General features: G+C 46.4%; 1 protein-coding gene across 1 annotated transcript; it reads right to left on the bottom strand.

Moving 5' to 3' along the window:
* Positions 1-941: 941 nt before the first annotated feature.
* On the bottom strand, positions 942-14157 carry engase (endo-beta-N-acetylglucosaminidase). The gene is made up of 14 exons (XM_042342395.1): positions 14033-14157; positions 12282-12358; positions 11283-11487; positions 10734-10882; positions 10016-10170; positions 7598-7746; positions 6638-6803; positions 6160-6263; positions 5136-5244; positions 4625-4815; positions 4036-4181; positions 3473-3566; positions 2714-2828; positions 942-1391 (listed from the first exon to the last, which is right to left on the bottom strand). The coding sequence occupies exons 1-14, from the start codon at positions 14101-14103 to the stop codon at positions 984-986; spliced, it is 2139 nt and encodes a 712-aa protein (XP_042198329.1). The 5' UTR covers positions 14104-14157; the 3' UTR covers positions 942-983.
* Between the last annotated feature and the right edge of the window lie 10266 nt (positions 14158-24423).

The following is a 24423-nucleotide window of genomic DNA, read 5'->3' as shown; positions in this document are numbered from 1 at the left end:
GTTGTCAAAATGTAGTAAATGTAAAGTGGTTACAATATGGAGCTGGAAATCAACTCCGATTAAAATGACTATCTTCTGTTGTCACCTCAGCTCATCGCAAGTATTGCCTGCGTTACTTAAGTATTTAACTGCGAGTTTTAAAATCAGTTTTACAACTACAGAACTTGCCACTAGAGGGGACTATTTTTCAGGGAAGCGGAACCAAATAAAAGCATATTTTTTAAAGAAAATCTGCATAACTGAATCTCACAATTCAAGAAAATTTTGAATTTTTTTTATATCAAATGCAAGGATTATTATTATTATTATATAAGAGCAAGCTGGTATGTTCAAACAATGTTAATTGCAGGATATTACATACACCAGCCCACATTAGAGTTTAATTGCTTTGAAATGTATATAAGTATTATATTATTATTATTGTTGTTTTTGAAACGTATTTGCACTTTTCAATTCAAAAAGTTGTCACTTTCAGAAACTTAATTACCAAATCAGAAGACTTGCGTTCGATTGAGTGTATTATCATCTCCCCGAATTGTCTCGCAGATTTTAACCGAGGTCCCGTCTGCCTTTTCAGGTGGACGTTAAAAGACCCCACAGCATTGCTCGAAAAGAGAAGAGAGTTTCTGGGGGATTGTTTCAATGGCTGTTTAAGGGACACTGCCGTGTACTAAACTGACTGCCACATTCACCTATGATCCATTTCACAGTAAGCAAGTCCCGTGAAGCGCTTTTGAGACGTCCTCGCGACGTGAAAAGCGCACTAGCAAATGCAAGGATATTGTGGTTGCGTGATAATAATAATAATAATAATCCTTGCATTTGATATAGCGCTTTTCACGTCGGGAGGACGTCCCAAAGCACTTCACAGAAGACACTGTAAAGTGAATTGACTGCCTATTTATGGGCGAACGTGATGGACACTCGTTGCGGATTGAACGGAGGGAGGAACATCTAGTTTTATTGAAGCCTCACACGTTTCTTCACTGTGCCTGTGTACAATTTACTATCACCTTCCCGCAAGCCGAGAGAGGGGTTGGGAAACCAGCCTCGCTCACAGGCTGAACCAGAAACTCCACCGGGCAGCACCTCCCCACCGGGGGCTCGCGGAGCTTCAGATCCACAGCACGATAGACGTTGGCGCTGGTTCGCCCGATCAGAACCGTCTCCGAGCTCTCGACCTCTTTGGTTTTGTGGGAGCACAGTCCTCGGCAGTAGATATTGAAGTAACTGGCTAATCTGCCAGGGTATGCCCACTGCAGTGTAGCGCTCAGAGACAGATCGCTTAGGGATGTATCTGTGCCTTTAGGTTGCTTTCTCCACAGATAGTTGCTGACAGTAGGATTTTCAACCGGATTCAGTTCCGCCCTCAGCTTTGCAGCATCCAGAACCTTAAAAAAAAAAACAGCAAATTCCTTATTTCAATTAATAATAATAACAATAATCCTTGCATTTGATATAGCATTTTGAGACGTCTCAAAACGCTTCACAGAATATACTGTAGCATAGAATGGCTGCATTTTGTGGACGAAACACGCTGTCCAATTGCGCACATTGCCTAATAACACCACTAACCTCGGAGAGTGAGACAAGTGAAAACACAGAAGGGCTGAAAAAATAATCTTTGCATTTCCCGCCAACATCCTAAAATTCTTCTCTCCCTCTCTCGTGATTCCCATCATCTTTATAAAGCATTTCGAGAACTTCATCCCACATGGAAGATCCACATCAGGCGCAGAACGGTGCTCAATTCTCCACTCCAAAGTGCCATGAATATCACCTTATTTTCGGGGTCAATTTATCCAATGAAGTGGTGTTATAAAAACCAGTGACGATTACACGGAAGCCTCTCTCGAGAGGAGAATTTCCATCACTTTCGTCTCCTCCTGTTCACCCGATGTATAGAAAAAATGCTTCATAACCGGGAACAGAACGAAAGGCATTCTCTGCCTTCGGTATACGCAAAAGGGTGGGGGAGGAAGGTATTCGTTGTAACTAATGGAAGGGATCAGGGTGGCAAGTAATGTAAAAGTTCTGAACGTAAAAGGAACATGCACTTGCAAGAAGCCCCCTTGAGGGAAAGGAAAAAAAAACATTGGAAGCCAGAGCGATGTTTTTTTTTNGCAAACTGTCGAGGTAAGACCGACAACAGGTCACAGCTGAATTGTTGGCCAGGAGCAGATTTCCACTGAAACCGCTTCAAATGGAGTTAAATCAGCTGATACCTTATGACCGTGTAATCGAATGAGCCGCTGAATGTATCCCTCAACCCCCACCCGCCCCCCAGAAAGGTCACATTTGATCCACGGCACTGTGCAGAGCACTGTTCTTTCCCTGTGGCGCTGTGAGAGTCAGACGGTGGGATCTGCAGGGAAAACAAGGACTTTTGAGAGTTTCAGAGATGCTACCGCATGTGAAGGGTGCTGTCTAACTGCAAGTTCTGGCTGTTGACGACTTAATTCAGCCCCCCCCACTGGCACGACCCTAACTTGAAGCCGCTTTAGAAGTTAAAAAAAAACAGTAAAAGTGAATCTTGAACAACTGGCCTCACAGAGGACTGCGGAACAAGAGGACATAGGTTTCGATTTGTGAAGGGCGATTTCAGGACAGTCGCCAGAAATTTTTTTCTTTACCCCGATGGTAATTAACACTGGAACAGTTTTCCGGGAAAGTTTAGTTGATAAAACACAAATGGCTTTGTTCAGTGACTTACCCTGATTTCTCCAATCCTGCATTTAAACTGTGCGTCCTGGTCATTCTCCTGACCGTGAGCGACACTGACTTGGATCTCCCGCAGAGCGCAGTCCTTCATCTCAACCTGGAAGAAGCTGGAAGCACAGAATCCCAGTCACTTAACTCCTACTGGGAACTATTGCTGAGAACCACCTATTAGGCTGTGATACGCTCTCTTCATAGACTCGCGAGCCTCTCCTGAAACCTCAGAACATCGGGGGAATCAAACGCGGAAATCTACTCTCGAGCTAAACATCATCAAAATGAACGTTATGAATAGACCATTTCTGGCCCATTTGGTCATTAATTCTACGCTTCTGTTTTTCTTCATGTGAGCCCCATGGAAAGTGGGGAATTTATTCCCCACTGTCCTGCTCCCTCCCCACACCCTTCAATGTTCCTCCTTACCTAGTGAATCCCTGATATAGGAACACAGTGACAGCAGCATTCAGCCCATCAAGCCATTTTCTTAGATCATGGCTGTTTGTAAATGTGATTTCATTTACCTTTTTGCCTTTTCATTGCCTTTTCTCCAAGCCCCCACCCGCCTTCCCACCATTACCCTGATTTACTCTACAGTCAATCAGTTTTTCACGCAAGGAAATAGCTCAACTTGTCTCGTAAAGCATGGAACAAAATAACAAAAGGTCACAAAGCTGAGCTCCTCTACGAAGAGTTCTTCCTCTCCTCTCTCTCCCCTCTTTGGCCCTAATTCAATCCCGTGGACTCATAGACTCACCGAGCTGTCCACCCCCCAGGGCTCCAAGAGTCACAGCTTTGGACAAACTGCTGGACAAAGGCATCGTCCTCTGGAAGCAACGATGGCTTCAACACTGCGGGAACAGGAGGAAACACTAAGTCTAAAAACAATCCTCCCGTTCGATAATAGCCACTGGTTCTGATCCAGGGTGATCATCACCATAATAATAATAATAATCCATGCTTTTGATATAGCGCCTTACCTCAAAGCGCTTCAGAGAATGTTGCAAAGTGGATTGACTGTATTTGTTTTGCGGGCGAAACACGGCAGTCAATTACGCACAGCTGCGTCCCCACAAACAGCCAAGGAGTGAGTGACCAATTTTGGTGATGGGTTCAGTTCGCAACAACAACACCGGGGATGGGAAGCTGTGATTATAACAGGCGCTCACTCACACTGCTGAGGGGTGGTGGGGGGGAGGTGAGAAGCAGCCTATGTGCGCTCAGGCACCTCCAGGACAATGCTCACTCTCTGCTCTTTGTTGTCTGTAGGACATCACTGAGTATAAACTAACCGCCTGCACGAAATCCCATCTCACTGACCTTCAAGTGTGGAACTCGTGTCCGACTGATGCTGAGAGGGAGCACAGGTCATCAGCTCCGGAGTCAGACTGACGCCGCCTTCGAGTTTATAGATGAACGAAAGGAAGATTCTGGCTGGAGGGTTGTCCAAGTGGAGACGGAATAAACTGTTGGTTGGGAAGAGGTGGGGAGGGAGGAGAGAGGGGGAGAAACAAAGGGAGCATCATTAACAGCCTGTGTCTCCCATGCTCACAATTTACACTGGGTCCCACTGGGAACACGTTGCGTATTTAAACCCTAGGGAAACCCAGCAAGAGGTTCGTAAACGCTATTCGGCTTGGAGGAGGACTGTGCAATTGAGAAATCACTAACAACTCAATCTGGGGAACAAGAGATCAGTTTATTTCATTGGGGATAAAAACACTGTCGGAGCTATTTAGGCGACGGGGGTCATTTGGTGTTTAATTTGCAGCATCTCCTAACGGGATTCCTAAACAGAAGCCGAGCCACACAGCGGAAATTCCGAGCGTCTGGTAACTGAAAGCAACTGACCCCAACCTGCGGGAACCTCTCTTACTGGGCACAAGCCATTCTACAGCCCACAACCAACCTCACAGTCAGATTTGATGTGGCGGCAGGGATTAGTCCTTCGATTACTAAGGAGCAGCCTCCATTCCAGGCGTCTTCTGAACACCCATAGGTCTTCACCCAGCTCCTGGCAGCACCTCCCGCCCGCTGGTCGGTGAACAAAGGCTGAATTTCCTGGGCGCTCAGATTAAGCCAACTCCCCGCAGCCTCCACCTGTGGCCAAAGGTAGCAGGACGCTGGTGATTAACCGGAAACACCTTTGTCAAAGACAAGCTGAGGCTAGTTACAGCAGAATCGTGGACAGTTTCTGACATTCAGTCTTAATTTAGAAGTCGTGTCTCTCTCTCTCTCTCTAACACTTTCTCTCACTTTCTCTCTTTCTGGCAGTTCTGAGTAAAGAAAGCAGCTTCCAAATTCAAACGGAATGTAAGAATTTCCCACGCCATTGCGCGACCTTAAGCTTAACAGTTGACAAAATGGTGGTACAGGCTACGTTCCCTGGCGCCTTACTCCTCGGCGAGTGCCAATCCTACCTTGCCGTTTCTGTAAAGGTTTTTCCCGAAGCCCTGACAGAAGGAGGTGACGAAGGGCAGGGAGCAGATGCTGTGAGTGGGCAGATACTCAGTCAACATGTTCCAGAACCTAGACAAGAGTAATAACAACAAATTATAAGCCTCGCATTTGAAACAGCGCCTTTTAACGTTGTTGAGACACCTCAAAGCTCTTCGCGGAATATATTGTAAAGTCTAGCGACTGCGTATTTTGGGGGGGGGAAACGTGGCAGCCGTTTACGCACAGCGGAGTCCCAAAAACACAACCGTTTTGTTTTATTTTGGCTGTATTTGAAGCAAGAGAAAGAGGTCTCCAACTGCTCAGAAGACGTGCGGGTAAAAATTCCGTTGCGTTATCCACAGAGGCCTTTGGCAATGCCAGACGCCAGTGGGGAATGCCATGACAGTACAAAATTACATTTGTACAGCGCCTTTCACGTCGGGAGGATGTCCCAAGGCATTCAAAGCCAACGTCACCAAAGGCAGTGCGTGTGGTGCTGAATGGAATTATTTCACCTCCATAATTAGCTACGGATCAGCCCCCAGACCACGCATCAAGCACCCATTCTCCTCTTATCCGGTCACAGACCTTGATCCCCGTGCAATATCCTTCAATACGGTCTCCTCGGGAGATGGCAACCGAAACAGCCCAGAACAAAAACAACAACAACGATAACAACTTGCATTTAAACAGCGACTTTCTCGCGAGGGTAGCATCCCGGAACGCTTGACAGTGACGGAGTACGACCCCGAGCCAGCGGGGGAGAGGGAGGGGGGGGGGAGGTGACCGTAAGCACGATCAAAAAGGAAGGTCTTTAGGCGGGATTAAATCACATTTTTTTTAAAAACTCCCAGCTTTTCCCTTTTGTTCGGCCAACACAGCAAACAACAACAACAACAACTTGCACTTACATGGCGCCCCTCCATGCCGGGCCGACGTCTCGAGAGCGCTTAAATCTTCAGGAAGCAGGGGGGGTCTCACAGGTTGATTACCAGGCAGACTTACTTGTGTTGGTTTTGGTGAAATTCGCTCTTTCCTAAAGTTTCGTAGACCCAGCCCGGGGCAAACAGGGCGGCAGAGAAGTTGTGCTTGCGGATGAGCTTGAAGGACTGGAAGGCAACAGGACAGACGTCGAGAAGCGTCAGATCAGGAGGTTGAAGCCACTGTGGGACCGTCCGGCAAAACCCGAGGGCGAAGTACAGCAAAGGCGGCAGCAGAGGGCAGCAACCGAGCAACACGGATGGAGGAGATGGGCACAGAATCCTCTGTGGAACCCAACCCACTAAGTCAGTAACCAACGTGTTACAGCAACAACAACTTGCGTTTGTACAGCGCCACTCGCGCAGGGTAGCGTCCCAGAGCGCTTTACAACGTCCAGGTACCTACCGCCAAATGGTGTGTGTGGGGGGGGGGGGGGGGGGGTGGGATAAGAGTAACGGGAGTCACGTTAACTTCTGGGAAGGGGGCAATTCAAAAGGTCTACCTCGTTGGTGGTAAACTTTCCTCCCACGACATCTCCGCGGCCAAACACATCGATCCCCACGTAGATGTCCGCACGGCGCCCCTCGGCCACGGGTCCGACGCGCCGGAGGTGCTCCTCCTTCCAGTTGTAGTTCAGGAAAATCCCGTCGCAGGAATCGAAGAAGATTCTGAGAGGAAGAGACGAAACAGTCGTTTGGACCTTCCTCGCGACCCGCGTCCCGTGAAAGTCGTCGAAGTCCCCCGCATCGGAATTACTGAGCGCGTCGAAACGTTCGTTCCCATAAAGCTCACAGCGCAATTCTAAGTTTACGCAGCTCATGTCACGTCGGGAGGATGTCTCAGAGTGTATTCACGGGCCTGGCTGGGCAGCTGAGCTGGGGGTGGGAGCTGAACAAGGCAGGGAGGGGGAAACGATGGGTCAAAAGCACGGTCAAAGAGGTACAGCTTGAGATGGATCTTGAATGAGGCAAAGGGAGGGAGCGAGTTGGAGGGAATCCAGGACGGAGTTCAGGAATAGCAGAAAGCTTGCCCAAAGGCAGGCAACAACAGCAACAACAAACTTACATTTATAGAGCGCGTTTCACGTCGGGAGGACGTCCCAAAGCGCTGAACAGTCAGGTGTCGGCGCTCGAGCATGGGGGAGGGGTGGTGCAGGGGTGAGGGAAGGCAGAGAGGTGGGAGGGAGACCAAAGGCACGGTCAAAGAGAAGAATCTTGAGACCGGCTTTGAAGGAGGCGAGGATGGAAGTGAGGCGAAGGGACCGTGGGATGGAGTTCCAGAGTTTGGGGGCAGAGCGGCTGAAAGCCCGGCAGGACGGAGGATATGAAGCAAGCTGGTGCTCATTGAGCGAAGGGAGTGACCGGGTGGGTAGGGGTAAAGCAGGACTTGCTTGCAATAATCCGTGCAATCGATGAAGCGATCGACAGCGTGATGATGAACAGATATTCGGAGAAGCACTTACTTGTTGTCCTGGTTTAGCTCATTCTGCCATTTCAGATCGCCATTCTCCAGCACACTGTCGTACCAGATAACCAGGCTGTCAGGAACCGCCTGCTGCATCTGGCAACGCAAGTAACGAAGAAAAGCCGGCACATTCTTAACTGCGCAAGCCTGCAATAAAACAACACAACAACAACAAGATTCCATTTATAGAGCGCCTTTCACGTCAGGAGGACGTCCCAAGGCGCTGCACAGTTGGCACAGAAACGGGCACACCTTTAGACATCATTTACGCTAGGGAACATTCCTCACCCAATTCAATGGCTTGGAGAGGAGTCACCTTTAACAACAACAACAACAACAACAAGATTCCATTTATAGAGCGCCTTTCACGTCAGGAGGACGTCCCAAGGCGCTGCACAGTTGGGTCATGACCCGAGCAGGAGGGAAATGGTCAGGGTGAGGGGAGGGAAGGGAGGGAGAGAGGAGGGGGGAAATGGTCAGGGTGAGGGGAGGGAAGGGAGGGAGCGAGGAGGAGGAAGAGAGTCGAGAGGGGAGCTGAAGGCACGGTCAAAGAGAAAGGTTTTGAGACCGGCCTTGAAGGAGGAAAGGGAGGAGGCGGCGAAGGCACTGGGGGATGGAGTTCCAGAGCCTCGGGGCTGAGAGGCTGAAGGCCCGACCACCGATAGTAGGGCGGTTGGGGCGGGGGACGTGGAGCAGACCGGAGCCAGAGGAACGGAGGGTACGGGCAGGTAGGTAGGGGGATAGTAGGTTGGAGAGGTAGGAGGGAGCAAGGCCGTGAATGGCCTTGTAGGTGAGGATGAGGATCTTGAAATCAATCCTCTGGGGGATGGGGAGCCAGTGGAGGCGAGCGAGGGTGGGAGTGATGTGGTCCCGAAGCCTGGTGCGGGACAGTACACGAGCTGCAGAGTTCTGAATGACCTGCAGCTTGTGGAGGGAGGTGCCGGGAAGGCCGGCGAGGAGAGAGTTCCCATAGTCCAGCCTTGAGGTGACAAAGGCGTGAACCAGGGTTTCAGCAGCGTGAGGGGTGAGGTAGTGCCGTAATCTGGCGATATTCCGGAGGTGATGGAAGGCGGTGCCAGTTGTGGTGCGGATGTGAGGGAGAAAGGACAGCTCAGGGTCGAACAAAACGCCGAGGTTCCTGACTGGCTTTGAGAGGTGGAGAGTGCAGCCTTGGATGCTGATGGTGTCAGCGCCTGAGGTGCGGAGGCGCTGACGTGAGCCAATCAGGAGGGCCTCGGTTTTTCGCACGTTGAGCTGAAGAAAGTTGTCTCTCGTCCAGGACTCGATGTCGGACAGGCAGGCTGTCAGGACATCGGTGGTCGTGGAGTTGAGAGTAGAGGAGGAAAGGTAGAGTTGGGTGTCATCCGCATACATGTGGAAGTTAACCCCATGTTTGCGGATGATGTCACCGAGGGGGAGCATATAGAGGGTGAAGAGGAGGGGACCGAGGACAGAGCCCTGAGGGACACCACATGAGACAGTACGGGGGGTGGAGGAGAAACCATTCGTTGAGACGAAGTGAAGACGGTGGGAAAGGTAAGAGCTAAACCATTCAAGGACAGTGCCTTGAAGGTTGAGGTGGGAGGACAAGCGGTGGAGTAGGATAGCTTTAAGAGCTGTCAACGTCAATGTTTTTAATCCACTAAATAAAAACTCCAGGTACTTTTCAGGAAAAGAAACCGAGGGGGAAACTGAGTATTTACGGTGCGTGTGTGTGTAAAAAAAAATTGAACTAATTTAAAAAAAATTGATTTGCAGTGATTCCAAATCGGATTCCTATTGTGGCCAACGGGGGGCGCACAAGACCAGCCAAAGGGTGGTAACTGGACTGAGCTGTTGCACTCCTGGGCACAGTACTGTGTGTGGTCGCTGAGCCGCAGAAAAACATCACAACAGATTGAAATAAATCTGCAGGCGTCCAGGACCGACCAGCCTGTGCCCTGGACGGCTACGACAAACCAGTCCAGCTTTGGTCAGTCAGTCGTTTGCAATGTTATAACAGTACCTTATCAGATGCAGCAAGACAGTAGAACAAGAGGATACAAAGCCAGAGCTGCCCATGGGCAATTTCAGGGCAGAGACTAATTAACGACCGGTACGGGTTGCCGGGAAGGGACAACACCAGGAAACGTTTCAATAACATTGGCTGCCCACAAAACACACAGTCAATTCACTTTACAGTATACTTTTGCTGTGAAGCTCTTCGAGACGTCTCGAAGACGGGATAAGAAGCTATATCAACATGCAAGGGTTATTATTATTGTTATTATTATTATTATTATTATAACGGTGGTGTGATGAGAAGACAGTGAGGGTGGGTGTTCTGGAAAGGATGAGGTGAGAAAGGCCGAGGGGATTTCTTCAGCCGAACCGATCTTGTGATGAAGCAGATCTAGTCGCTGATCTGTTCACTCACACTCAGCGGGTTCTCAATGTTGATCAGCCAGCCGTCAAAGCCCGAGGCGCGAGCAATCAGGGCCAGCTTGTCTGCCACCAGCTGGAACTTCTCCTCGCTCTGCAGGAAATCCTCGCAGGTCTGAGCCCCTCCCTTCCACTCTGTGATGAAAGTTCCTGCAACAGAAATAAATAATTACAGGCCGACCTCGGTATAAACGTACTCCCTCGGGCCTTGGGAAAAAGAGCGTTATTATCCCGGTGTTCGCTATAAACATTTAAATACTGAAATGGCCGAACAGGAGAAACTCCCTTCTCTTTGCAAATAGAGCAACAGGACCTTTAAAGTCCACCTGAATAGGCGTCATCTCCAACATTGGAATGCCACCCTACACTATGTGAGTTCAAAGCCCTGGCTTGAGGGATATTGCTGTGCGCAAATTGGCTGTCGCGTTCACCTACAAAATACACAAGTCACTTCGCTTTACGGTAAGTCCTCTGAAGTACTTTACTCCGAGATGTCCTCCCGATTTGAAAGGCGCTTGTGATATCATTAAATATGACCCACAGCCTTGTGACTCAAGGGACGAGAGCGCGACCAACTGAGCCAGACTGACACCCGAAGAGGATTAAATCGAAGGGTCCGTGCAAATCCCAAATAAACTTTTTCAATTGAATTTCGAGGGAAGCGAAGGGATAGAAACCTGACAATACTTCGCTCCCAAACAGCTCACACTCACCCAGAACAGACACCCCGTGTCTGTGTGCTGCGTTGGTCCAGCAGACGGGGGGGATGGTCACCATTTGGTGACTGAAGTACACGAAGATGTCGATGTATTGCCAGTGGTAAAAGACAAATGGGTCGTCTTCACAGATGCCTTGCACGAACCTACAGAGGTTTGGGAAGAAAAAATCTCTCAAGAGTTTTTTTTGAACGTTTTGATTTTATTACGAAACCGTGTTCCTTCCCTCGGCCGTTAATACACATCCCAGAGCACCAGCTGCAACGTACTGAGTTGATATAATCTCATCGCTGCCACGAGAGACGACAACAACAACAACAACTTGCATTTATATTTATATAAAGCGTCCTTTATGCAGGGTTAGCACCTCAGAGCGCTTAAAGCATTGTGCGCTTACCAATCGCCGAATTCGGTGCCCCTATTCCCGGACCCTGTTCCCCCCACACCCCACCACCGCCCCCCCCCCCCCCCCCGCCACCCTGATTTACCGCAGCTCCGCTGACGTGAGGCCAGGCTGTTCCCACCCCTAAACACACACACACACACCTGTCGCTCAGGTAGCCGCCCGCCATGTCGTGGCAGACCAGCGTCCTGGGCCGGTCGCTGCTCAGGAGGGGCCTCCGACCGGCAATGGGGGTCACGGCTTTGTTGAAGTCCTCGTCCTCGCCACAAGGCCGCCACGACCTCAGCCCTTCCAAAGAGGAGACGTAAAAGCTGACGGGCTCCGTGCTGCCCGGCTCGTAGCACCGGGCTGGCGTTTTAGACAAGAGGAAGAAAAGGACGTGAATTACAATCGCACGGGCAGGGTGGGGGTGTGGTGGGGGGGTGGGGGGAGGTGGTGGGGGGTGGGGGCGGTTTTCGCAACGGGAGGGTATGTTCCCAGGTCCTGAGAACCAAAAGAGGAACGGAATAAGCCTCCAAACGCGCAGGTGGCCCTGAGCTAAACTCCCGATGAGGCGTTTTTTTCTTCCGGCGGGAAGCGGAGAGCGTTGATTCTTTCCAAAGCAAATTCGACAGATTTCTGTCAGGAAGCAAAACCTCTCGGAAAACAGCGTACAGTTTGGGACGCAACGTGGTGCCTGTGACTGCCGGGATGGTGGACGGACCTTCCCGTCTTCTTTTGCGTTCTTAACGTTCTACAAGGATGCCGGACGTACAAATCACAATAAAATGAGTGAAGGAGCAATGCAATGTCCTTCAAACCCCACCCCCCCGCCCCGCGCTTGCCTACAAAATACCTAGTCACTACACTTTGCAGTAAAATCCTCCGAAGCGCTTTGAGGCGTTTCGGCTATGTGATAAGGCACTGTTTGAATCGCAATGATTATTCTGCTTGTATATTAAACTGTGAACTCCTGACAACTCATCAGGTCAAGGGAAAGGGGTTCAGTGACTGGAGCAGCCAGTTGGGCGTATGTACACATAAATAAATGCGGACAGGACGTGGACAGCACAGCGACTTCTCAAGCGGTGTTGACATGTCGAGGTAGGGTCGAGTTATCAGGAGTTTATCGTATAATTATTATTATTATTATTATTCGTCACCTGAGAGCTGCGGAGGTTCATATTGGATCACTTGATCGATCTGCTGCTCTACTGGCTGTTCTTCCCCGGGACCTGGGCTGCAGGAGGAGAAATCCGGGCATTTATTATATCTATATTACTTGATATAAAAGTTTCCTCAACTCCACACGCTTCTGTTTGCTTAGCAGTAAGTAGGAACCCGCGTGTTCGTCGATCGACGGACGATCCCTTAAAAAAAATCGGTTACCCAATCCACGCCTGATGGTAGGACACTTCTGTGCGCATTTGGCTGCCGCGTTTCGCCCGCAAAATTTACAGTGTGAGTGGCAGTATATCCGGCGAAGCGCTGTGAGACGTCCCGAAGACGCGATAAGGCGCTGCAACAAACAAACGCGAGGATTATTGTCATTATAATGATATTTATTAAAGAAGAATAAAATGTTATTATTCTTTAATAAATATTTTTTATTTTAAAATATTGAATAATAATAATAACGACTCATTGTTGTTATTATTTGGGAAAAGAAGAAATAAAACAAAAGAGGCAAAAAAAACAAATAGACAACATCATGTCTCAATGTTGTGTTGTGGTCAAAGGGTCTGTACTTCCTCCTCTGACTGTGAAACTGAGACACTTTGCACAGACGCCGGCGATCAGACACTCACACACTCACTCTCACACTCATTCACACTCACTCTCACACTCACACTCTCTCACGCACGCATTCCCACTCACACTCACTCATTCACACTCACTCATTCACTCATACACACTCATTCATTCATTCACACTCACTCACACACTCACTCACTCATTCACACTCACTCTCTCACACTCACTCACACACTCTCATACTCACTCACTCATTCACACTCACTCTCACTCACTCACTCATACACTCACTCATTCACACTCACTCTTTCACACTCATTCACTCACTCACTCATTCACACTCACTCACTCTCATTCATACACTCATTCATTCATTCACACTCACTCACACTCACTCACTCATACACACTCACTCACTCATTCACACTCACTCACACTCACTCACTCATTCACACTCACTCACTCTCACTCACTCATACACACTCATTCATTCATTCATTCACACTCACTCATTCACACTCACTCACTCACTCACTCACTCAGTCACTCACTCACACTCACTCACACACTCTCACACTCACTCATTCACACTCACACACTCACTCACACTCCCTCACTCATTCACACTCACTCACTCACTCATACACATTCATTCACACTCACTCACACTCACTCACTCACACTCACTCATTCATACTCACATACTCTCACTCACTCATACACACTCATTCATTCATTCACACTCACTCATTCACACTTACTCATACACTCATTCATTCATTCACACTCACTCACACTCACACACTCTCTCACTCACTCATTCACTCACACACTCACTCACACTCACTCACTTATTCACACTCACACACTCATTCACTCATTTACACTCACTCACTCACACATTCTGTCACTCATTCACTCACTCACTCACTCACACTCATTCACTCATTTACTTACACTCACTCACACACTCTCTCACTCACTCACTGTCATTCACTCACACACTCTCTCACACTCACTCACTCATTCACACTCACTCACACACTCACACTCCCTCACTCATTCACACTCACTCACTCATACACACTCATTCATTCATTCACACTCACTCACTCACACTCATTCACCTTCACTCACTCACTCCCACACTCTCACTCACCTGAGCTGCCTGACCTTGCAGTCAGGTACCTGCTCTCTCCTGTTGCTCTCTGCCTCTGTACCTCTCTTCATCACTCACTCACTCACTTCCTCCCACCGCCCCCTATTACAGATAACGCTTCTACTTCCCAGTAATTTACTGCAGCCTTTGTGGAACAAAATGCAACACGAAACCAAAAAAAAAAAAAAAATTCAGAGAGAGAGAGAAATCGCATTCAAAATGCGTTGCTGTTGGAAAGAGAAAGAGAAAATCATCATCAGAGAAACAGCACAAAAAACAGGTCAAGAGACTTTTTTTTAGCATCTTCCTGGTTGACTGATCAGCAGAGCATCCTCTCTGATCAACAGAGCATCCTCTCTGATCAGCAGAGCATCCTCTCTGATCAGCAGAGCATCCTCTCTGATCAGCAGAGCATCCTCTCTGATCAGCAGAGCATCCTCTCTGATCAGCAGAGCATCCTCTCTGATCAGCAGAGCATCCTCTCTGATCAGCAGAGCATCCTCTCTCTCTCTCTCTGGATACAGAGAGACCAGACAACAACAACAACAACAAACAACCACAAAATGACATTTTGCCAAAGCGCCTTTCACGCCGGGAGGACGTCCCGAGGCTCTGGACGGACGGGAGTTACGGACCCGAGCTGGGGGTGAGGTTGGGGCGGGGGGGGGGTAAATCGGGGAGATCGAAAGCACGTTTGGTCGAAGAGGAGGGTCTTGAGGTGGGTCTTGAAGGTGGCGAGGGAGAAGGGGGGGTGGGCCGAGACGGAGGGGACTGCCGGATGGAGTTCCAGCAGGTGGGGGCAGAGTGGAATTTGGACAAGAGCATTTAGTGGAGTCCTGTAGCTCAGTGGTTAGAGCACTCGCTTTGCAAGTGAGAGACCTGAGTTCAATTCCAGGCAGAGGGCGAAACCTTGGGCAAGTTTCCTTACTCCACACAGAGCCTAATAATAATCCCTCCAAAACCACAAACAATAATAAATTGGTCATTTTCAATCTACGACTGTTTGTGGGACATTGCTGTGCGCAATTGGCTGCCGCGTTCGCCCACAAATATATACAGTCAATTCACTTTACAGTGTGTTCTGTGAAGCGTTTTGGGACGTCCTCTCGACGTGAAAAGCACTATATCAAATGCAATGATTATTATTATAGAGACTAGATGAGAGAGAGAGAGACACTGAGCCCTGACCCCACCACCCCACCCACCCAGTTTGTAGCTGTGCTGAAACTTACCGTCATCGTAAGAGGAGAGTCTTGTAAGCTCGGTGGTTAGATCGCTCGCCTCGCAAGCGAGAGACCTGGTTTTGATTCCCTGGCAGAGGGGGAGAAACCTTGCGCAGGTTTCCTTGCTTCCGCGCGCCTGTTAATAATCCCTCAAGAAAAAATCAAAACAATAATAAAATTGGTGGCTTCAACCCAACCCACGACTGTTCGTGGGGACGCTGATGTGCGCAACTGGCTGCCGCGTTTCGCCCACAAATATACAGTCAATTCACTTTGCAGTGTGTTCTGTGAAGCTTCACTTTACGGTGTATTTTGAGATGTGATAAGGAGCTATATCAACACGCAAGGGTTATTATTATATCAAATGCAGGGATTGTTATGATAATTATTATATGGCACCCTCCGTGCAGGATAATGTCTCTCGGAGCGCTCCCCAAACGTGGGGTCGGATGCCGAGCGAGGGAGAGAATCTTTTTTGATCCTTTCCAGCGCCACTGTGTAAAGCCATTCCCATGTAGAAAAATAAACTGTGTCGCGCCTGTCACGCCAGGAGGACGTCTCGAAGCATCGAAATGGACGTCAAGTCACCAGATTTGTATCAATGCCTGGCATCTGGAAACTCTGTTGCTCTTATTATGTTTATCCGCTCTATTTCCCCCCCCGCACCCAACCATCAGCCACTGGGTGCCCTCCCTCTGAAAGCTAGGCCCTCCAACTTCCCCCCACCCCCCCCCACCAATCTTTCATGGCATGTCTCAAAATATTCCTCTTTGACCGTACTTTCGGTCATCTTTCACCTCCTCACTCTCCCCCTCCATCCTCCCCCAATTCCCGCCCTCAGTTCCCAGCCAGAATTGTCAAGCGCTTTTGGATGTCCTCCCAAAGTGAACGGCGCTCCAAACTGTGTATCGGATCGTCTGAAGAACTTTGCACAATGTTTGCGTTAACGGACTGTTGTATAAGTGTTTGACACTATTTAGGGGCACAACTTTCCTTCTCCATCATTACAGTAGTTTACACCCCAGTCTTACAGAGATTATTAGCTAAACAGCTTACTTTGCACATTAACTCTCGCTATCTTGTTCAAAGTTCATCATTTGATCCGTCCCTTTTCCTGGTTGCTGAGCTGATAACAACAGGCAATAATAATATAATAATAATCCTTGTGTTTGGTGTCGCGCCTTTCACGTCAGGAGGACAAAAATGTAACACACCACCCGCGACTGATTTAGAGCGTCAGCTGAGAATACGTGAGACCTGATCCTGACATGGACCTTGAACGTACAAACGTCTGACTCAGGAGCCAGGTAATAAATAAATTAAAAGATCCATAAGTGCAAAGTAGTCTCCCAGTGTCTGTGTGTGTGTGTGTGCGCTTCTCGCTCACTTACAACAACAACTTGCACTTATATAGCACCCTCCACGCAAGTGCTTTAACCTATATACTATAGGACTCCACTAATATAGGCTCTGTGAGTGGGTTAATTTTATTTAGGCCATGGGAGCATGACTGGCGACTGTAAGCTTTAAGATACAAAGCAGGATTAGAGGTTTGAGAAGGATCCACTTGGCAGCCTTTGGAGCGATGTGTCCGTCCACATTCCTGCCGGTTGTCAGAGATTTCAAACACCACAAATATTCTCAAACCGAAGCCAAATCGTGAAAAGTAAACCACCTGTAACCTCTTATTTATATTAGCAGTTTGTTTACATTTAGCCTTGAAAAGTGAAAAGTGCAGACACACATCAACTTGAAATTGACTTAAGTACGATTTCCCAGACGATTAAATGCTCAGTTACGCAATATAAATAGCACAACTGCAGAAGCACCAGCATTTTCCTGTATATCTCCCATACCACCATGAAATCGAACAGTAATCGGAGCCAGGCAACAACAGGCACGTAACAATTGTTTATTCCTAACAGGCCACTTAACAATTTAAATTAGTTAGTAAAACAGGGCACAAGAATCAGCAATTTAATACAGAGTTCGATCACTCGAGGGATCAAGAGGGGAATTACTTCAGTGGATAATAATAATCCTTGCAATTGAAACAGCACCTTATCATGTCATTGAGACGTCTCAAAGTGCTTGACAGGATGCACTGTAAAGTGTAGTGACTGTGTATTTTATGTTTTTTCGGGTTCTTTTGTAAATTTATCTCCCCAAAAAAATGAGTGCAAATTGATACAGATGAAGTCAACAAAAAAATCAAGTCATCTCCACTGCTGTGATCTGATGACAGATCTGCTGGCCAATATCTGTTGTTTCACTTGTTTGTGATTCTTTTACCCCGGCTCTCCCTCAGCAGCTGCTGAACAGACAGCGATAGAATTGAGGCATGTGCTGATACTGTATGCCAATTTCTCCCGGCGTGGGGAATGTGGGGAAGGCGGTTTTAAACGCTGAGAAAAAGCGGGTTTGCTTGACGTGGAACCAGACCAAAACAGGGGAGTGGGAAATCAACCTAAACTTGGAAAATATATTCCCGTGCAACAGCTGATAAACATCTCTGAATGTCGAGATAGAAATCATCTGCGTGCAGGGAAGCAAAATATTTTTTGCTTGTGCCGGATATGCCCTCTTAGGTTCAATTCAAAAATTGTGCCTAATTTTGCATCAATCACAGCAACAAAACAACACGTTGCATTATTTATAGAGTGTCCATCACGCAGGGTGAGGTCTCGGAACTCTTGAAACAGAGTTAACTGCAAAATACTATAAAGTTGTACATCTGCCTTTACAGAATGAAGTCTATCAAATGAATAATATCTCACTTGTGTCGGGATTCGATTTGATTTCTGTGGCCCACAAACACAGAGTCACTACATTCAACAGTAAACCCTGCGAAGTGCTTTGAGACGTTTCAACAACGTGATAAGGCGGCGAGTCAAATAATCAAGGATTATTATCATCGAGCTACTAAAAGAAAACAAGCAATGCCTCCCCTCTGAATTTTTTTACCAGGGGCTACTTCGTTGACCTAATTTGGGACATTTCTTAGTAGATTTCTTAGTAAGAAATTCAACAGTGCCTTCGCTCTCCAGCACATTCAGCATTTTAGAAGCTCGCTGATTGCACCTCCCTTGATAAGAAATCTGTTCGAAATACTGCAGACACTCTATTTATGGCAAGTCATGTTATGGTAGAAGCGTAGTTACATTTGAGCCGGCCCGATTGCCAATTTCAGATAAGGTGGAGCTGAGTTGACAAAGAAGCCAACCACTGTTGCCTTGTTACATATGGAAGCCATAAAGAGAAACACTAGCTGGAGCTCTTTCGGAAAAAAATTAATGACCTGATTTTGTGCTCTGGTTGAAATCCAGCAGCTGTTTTCACAAGATTGGTTTGGATGAAGAAGGCTCTTTGGCCTGTCCAATCTCCTTGTTCCAAACCCCCCACCCCCATTAATCGCATCAAGACGTTTGCTTCAAAGCTGCCTATTTGCAATGATAGACTGAATACCATTGCAGTACACTCACCAGTTAAACAGTTTGTTTGGCCAGTAATTTATAATAATATAATTCTTCTTAGATAACTATTTGGGGAGGATAGATAATTATTTGGGGAGGATACGTTTGCAGGGCTGGGGAGAGACCGGGTGAGTGGGATTGAATTGGTTAGCTCTTTTCAAAGAGCCGGCACAGACACGATGGGCTGAATGGCCTCCTTCTGTGCTGTATAATTCTATGATTCTTTTGGTGTGAGTGATTTGAGTTGTCAGTGAGCTTCAATGGGCAGGATAGACAGAGGTGTGCGGGGGGAGGTTGGAAACCTGTTCACTTCAAAACACATGGATAATCCCACTTGATGTTATAATAATAACCCTCGCATTTGATATAGCGCTTTTCACGTCTTTTCGACGTCTCAAAGTGCTTCACAGAATATACTGTAAAGTGAATTGACTGCATATTTGTGGGTGAAACGCTAATAAATAAATGTTAGCATTTGTGGCCATTTCAGGAGGTGTTTCTAATGCACTGTAACTTGTTTGAGAAAATCACTTCCTTGGACTGAATTGCTGACGTATATTTTTTTTGCATGGTTGGGGAAGAAAGTGCGAGTCTGGGCAATCTGTAGGCATGCAGCTATTTGTTTCAAACCTGCTTTGACTGCCCAGAAAAATACATTGTTTCACGAAACCATGACCAGTTCAAATCAATCCAAATGAAAGAATTTAGCGCTTATTTTGGGCAAGAAATACCGTGGGACAGTGTGCAGTGCTTTAATCAGTATGTATTCTGCGTTCAAAGTGACTCAAACGTAACTAGCTGTAAATAACTTAAATCTGATTACGAACTGTAGGAGAAATCAATTGGGTTTATGTCTCGGGTTGTGTAATGTAATTTGGCTCTGAGCTTGTCTTACATAAACTGGCCTAAAAGTACATCAGAGCCACAGCCTAGCTGTCAGCCTGATTAAAGTACATAACCAGTAGGAAACCTTTCTAATTCTTAGCTCATCTCAAAGGGCACAGTTCAAGAGACTGCAGCCAGAACTACTATTTTATAACTACAGTATATCTGTGCATGCAAGGATTCAATACAAAATGACATTGTATAGCGCCTTTCACGTCGGAAGGATGTCCCAAGGCGCAAGGGTGATACAAGTGTCAAGATAGTTACCATAAGCAATGCAGTAAACTCTTTCCGAGGATTGTAGTAGCAGAGTACCTCAGGGATTACAACATAATTTATGGAATTCACTACTCCAGAAGGCTGTAGATGCTCAGTCCTTGAACATTTTCAAGGCTGAGACTGATAGATTCTCGAAAAACAGAGGGATTAGGGAATATGGGGATAGGGCAGGTAATCAGAGTTAGGTGAGAAGATCAGCCATGATCTTATTGAATGGCGGAGCACAGGCACGAAGGGCCGAATGGCCTACTCCTGCTCCCAATTCTTATGTTCTTATGTTCTCATAACGTTGTGTAACTCAATTTCAGCGTTATAACAGCATACGTGAGGGTTCAAATTCCTAGCGCCGTTATCTGTGGCAGTGTTGATGATGATGGTAGCGGTTTATGGGATTTACCTCATTATAATCATTACCAATGTGCTCGCTCCCTCCGCTCAGCGGGCACTGGCGTGCTCCGTGTCCCCCGCTCTGCCTGCTCCACCAAAGGCGGGCGGACCATGCCTTCGGTCATTCCTTCCACCTCCACCCCAGCTTGCCGTCCACCCCTCTTGACTCCAACCCTTCACTGTCCAGTGCCTTGGGATGTCCTCTGAAAGTCTCCAGGCCACTTTGTCTCCATTTCAGGCAGGCAGGTGGAGTCCTGCAGTTCAGTGGTAAGAGCACTTGCCTTGCAAGCAAGAGACCTGGATTTGATTCCCAGCCGGTAGAAACGTTGGGCAAGTTTCCTTCCTCCACCCTCCTCTGCGTATCTAGCAGTAAGTAGGAACACAGTTGTTATTCAATTGGCGGATCGCTTTTCCGGGGGTAATAATGCCAAACCAAAAATAAATTGGTCGCTCAATCCAGGACTGTTTGTGGGGACGCTGCTGTGCACAATTGGCTGCCGCGTTTCTCCCACAAAATATACAGTCAATTCACTTTACAGTATATTCTGTGAAGCACTTTGAGACGTCTCGAAGATGTGATAAGGCACTGTATCAAATGCAAGGATTATTATTATTTCCGCAGCATAGACATCCCTGAATCCTTCACAATGCATGCACTTTCTCTGGGAAGCATCGAATCAAAAGCTCAGGAGAACTTTGAAGTATTTATAAAAGCTCTTGGTGTGTATAGTGTACAGTGAAAGTAGAGCTTCCTCAATTGAAATTGATCTTCTGATTGATAACAGCTTCTCACTGTTAAGGTTTGAACCAAAGAGTGGATACAGAGGGAACATTACTGTTAAGAAACAATTGCTCCTGAGCGTCAAGCATCAAACAACCTGCACATCACAGGAGGCTCCGCCGACATACACAGACTGGATTGGTACATTGAAGCTCCATCACACATGGTTGGCAAAAGCTCATATGATTTACTGTGGGGTTATGATTCACTTCAAGGTTTGGCATCTTCCAATGGACTGATATCCCTTTCTGCTGCTCACAAATGCAGAGGGAAACTAATCTGACTGTTTGTTTATTTTCATATAATGTTGAGAGCGGAAGTAAGGAGAACATTGGAAGGGGAGACAGACTGCACATTTTAGTGTCTCCTAAATTTCTTAACCCAACACTAACAAAAACAAGTTTGGTTCCTCCTTGAGATTAACCAATGGAAGGGTTCCCTTCTCCCTAAATATTATACCAGACAAAAGTAACTTTTGACTCACTGTGACATGAACTCTTTTTGAAAAACGTCAAAACCTTTCTTTTTCTTTCCATCAGACACTCACTTTAGATGGACTCGCCTACAATGGCCGTGAAAAACGTTTATTTATAAAGAATGAGGTGGAGAAGGTGTTATTCCTGAGGTTTTTATTTATTTTTGGAATAAAGTACAAGTGAGTCGTTATAAAGGTGTTTGGTCTATGTTGTGAAGCTGGACATTTAATAAGCAAGTAATAAAAACAGAAGTCGCTGGGAACACTCAGCAGGGTCAGGTAGCATCTACGGAGAGAGGAAAATGAGTCAACTTTTCAGGTCAATGACCTTTCGTCAGTTTTAATAAGTAGTGTTCTGTTACAGATGATTTGGGTGTTTCAATCCAGATGTACTTGTGCACGTGTGCATACAGTGTTTCACTCTTTATCCTTGGAAACCATGATTCCAAACAGAAAGAGTAAATCGGGATTCTGAGCATTTATGTCCCACGCAATCTCAAGGCAACATTCGTCAAATCTAAGGATTCAAATATTTTTCAACTTTCAACCTCTGTTAACATTAAGTGTTCCTGAGTCAGGAAATAGCATAAGCATCATAAAGCTCCCTGAGCTTTGCTCTCACAGCAGGATCTCATTTGCGGTATTTCTTCATGGGATCCTTTAATTATTAAGACTTAATAGATTCCTAATTTACATTTGCTGGGTTCAGAATTAGATCTGAAATGCTGAACACACACACTCTCTCACACACACTCACACACACAGAGGTACTGCTGCAGGAAATCTATGTGGTGATCAATGAAAATAGACATTCAGATGCATAGCCAATGCCAACAATTGGTCATTCACACCAAGCCTGTTTGTGAGGCATAGCTGTGTGCAATTATGGCTGCCTCAATTGCCTACAAAGTACATAGTCACTACACTTTTCAGTAAAATCCTGTGAGTGCTTTCGGACATCATCCCGATTGCTAAATCAAATGTAAGGACTTTTTAAAAGTTTCATTTCACCTCAAAAGACAATTGTCCTTATCTGCGCCGTGCGAGAGATAACTTTTTTTTTGCTCCCTTACTCTAATTAATGTTAGGAAAACATCTTACGACACTTTTTTCTGGTGAGGGTACAATAATATTTCCACATATTCATTTAACTATGTTCTCTTAAAAAAACAGTATCAAGTTAGATGTCATCCGGTTAGCTGCCAACCTCGCAGTCTGGAAAGAAGACTGCCAACATTACTTATCTGGAACAGTTACTCTGGAATAAACGAGAGGAACATTGGATTCTTGGCATTCAGTGTGTGATGATATAACTGCAAGAGAGTCTTGAAAGCACAAGAGTTGGAGGATGGAATTGGACTGTTTCAATGAGGCAATAAACTTCAAACCTCAGCAAAATGAGGGCATCAAGACAGTGATTACCACTGTACTGACCAAATTTCATTTCCTGCTCCTTTTCAGAATTACAGAGCATTCTTACTTCAAATGCCTTCACATCCAATTGCCAGTAATCCCTCTGTTTTATAACCACAGCAAACGCGCTCTAACATCTGGAAACAATCTTAACTGTAAAGTTTAAGTGAGCGCTGTTTTGCGCTTATTTCATGCTGAAGAAATGAGGTCAAATAAAAGGGATGAAGGCCATAGAGGGTGAGTTAATGAGATCAAAAAAGAAACAAAATAATGAGGAAAAATGATAGTTTGAATGATACAAGCGATGAAAAAATAACAGAGAAATTGGGAGAGCTGCATAAGTCAGCTGAGGATAACTAAAATGAGCACTGGAAGATGCACAAGAAAAATAAAATAAACATGGGTGTTGGCGATAGGAAGAGGTATTGCAAAATATTTTTATATACTGTAGTTAGGTTTGTAGCAGGCACAGTGTCAAAGATCACACAGGCAGATGTGTTAAAGAGATTCTTCAGACCCGTCCACACAAATGAAAAGTACACAAATTCCAGATCCAATCAAATCGGCTCATATAGCCAAAAAAAACCCAGAGGTCAGTAATACAGAGGTCAGAGTAGCACACATCTTTTGAAAAACTTTTCAGGTATGAATTGTCCATAGGATGATAATAATAATAATAATAATAATAATAGTAATAATAATCCTTGCATTTGATATTGCATTATCACGTCGTCGAGACATCTCAAAACGCTTCACAGGATTTACTGTAAAGTAGTTTCTCTATGTATTTTGTGGGTGAAATGTGGCAACCAATTGCGCACAGCAATGTCTCACAAACAGCTATGGAGTGAGTGACTACTTTTTTCATTTGGGGGGATTGTTGGCCAGAACACTGGGAGAAACTCCCTTCTCTTTTCAAATTATGCAACTGGATCTTTAACGGGCATCTGGACAGGCAGTTTAATGTCTCATCTGAAGAACGGCAACACCGACAATGCAACACACTCCCAGCACTGCACTGAGTGTCAGCTTAGACGTTGTGATTTCAAGTCCCGCCGTGAGGCTTGAACCCACAACCGTCTGACTCAGAAATGAGAGTGCTACCACTGAGCCAAACCGAGTTAGAATGTGACACAATTGGCACAAAAACTCTGTGAAGCACTTTGAGGTGTTTTGACATGATTACGGCGCTATATCTGTATCAAATGCAACCGAACGGGTTGTTAAAGGGGCGTTTTTCAGAGCCAATGCAAGTCAAGGCAAGAGAGACATAAAACAATTTTAAAGCTCAGAGACCTGGAGCTACCCTTTAATATCCATTATCCTTTTTTCCTGCTTCCTGGCAATTCCTTCACGTTAATGGAACAATAATCTGTTCAATTCCTTAAAATAAAAAATGATCACTCAAACCACAACTGTTTGTGGGACGCTGCTGGGCGCAATTGGCTGCCGCGTTTCGCCCACAAAATACACAG

Source organism: Callorhinchus milii, unplaced genomic scaffold, assembly GCF_018977255.1.
Source record: "Callorhinchus milii isolate IMCB2004 unplaced genomic scaffold, IMCB_Cmil_1.0 Scaffold20, whole genome shotgun sequence".
Classification (NCBI taxonomy): Eukaryota; Metazoa; Chordata; class Chondrichthyes; order Chimaeriformes; family Callorhinchidae; genus Callorhinchus; species Callorhinchus milii.
This window is presented reverse-complemented; position numbering and strand designations above follow the sequence as displayed.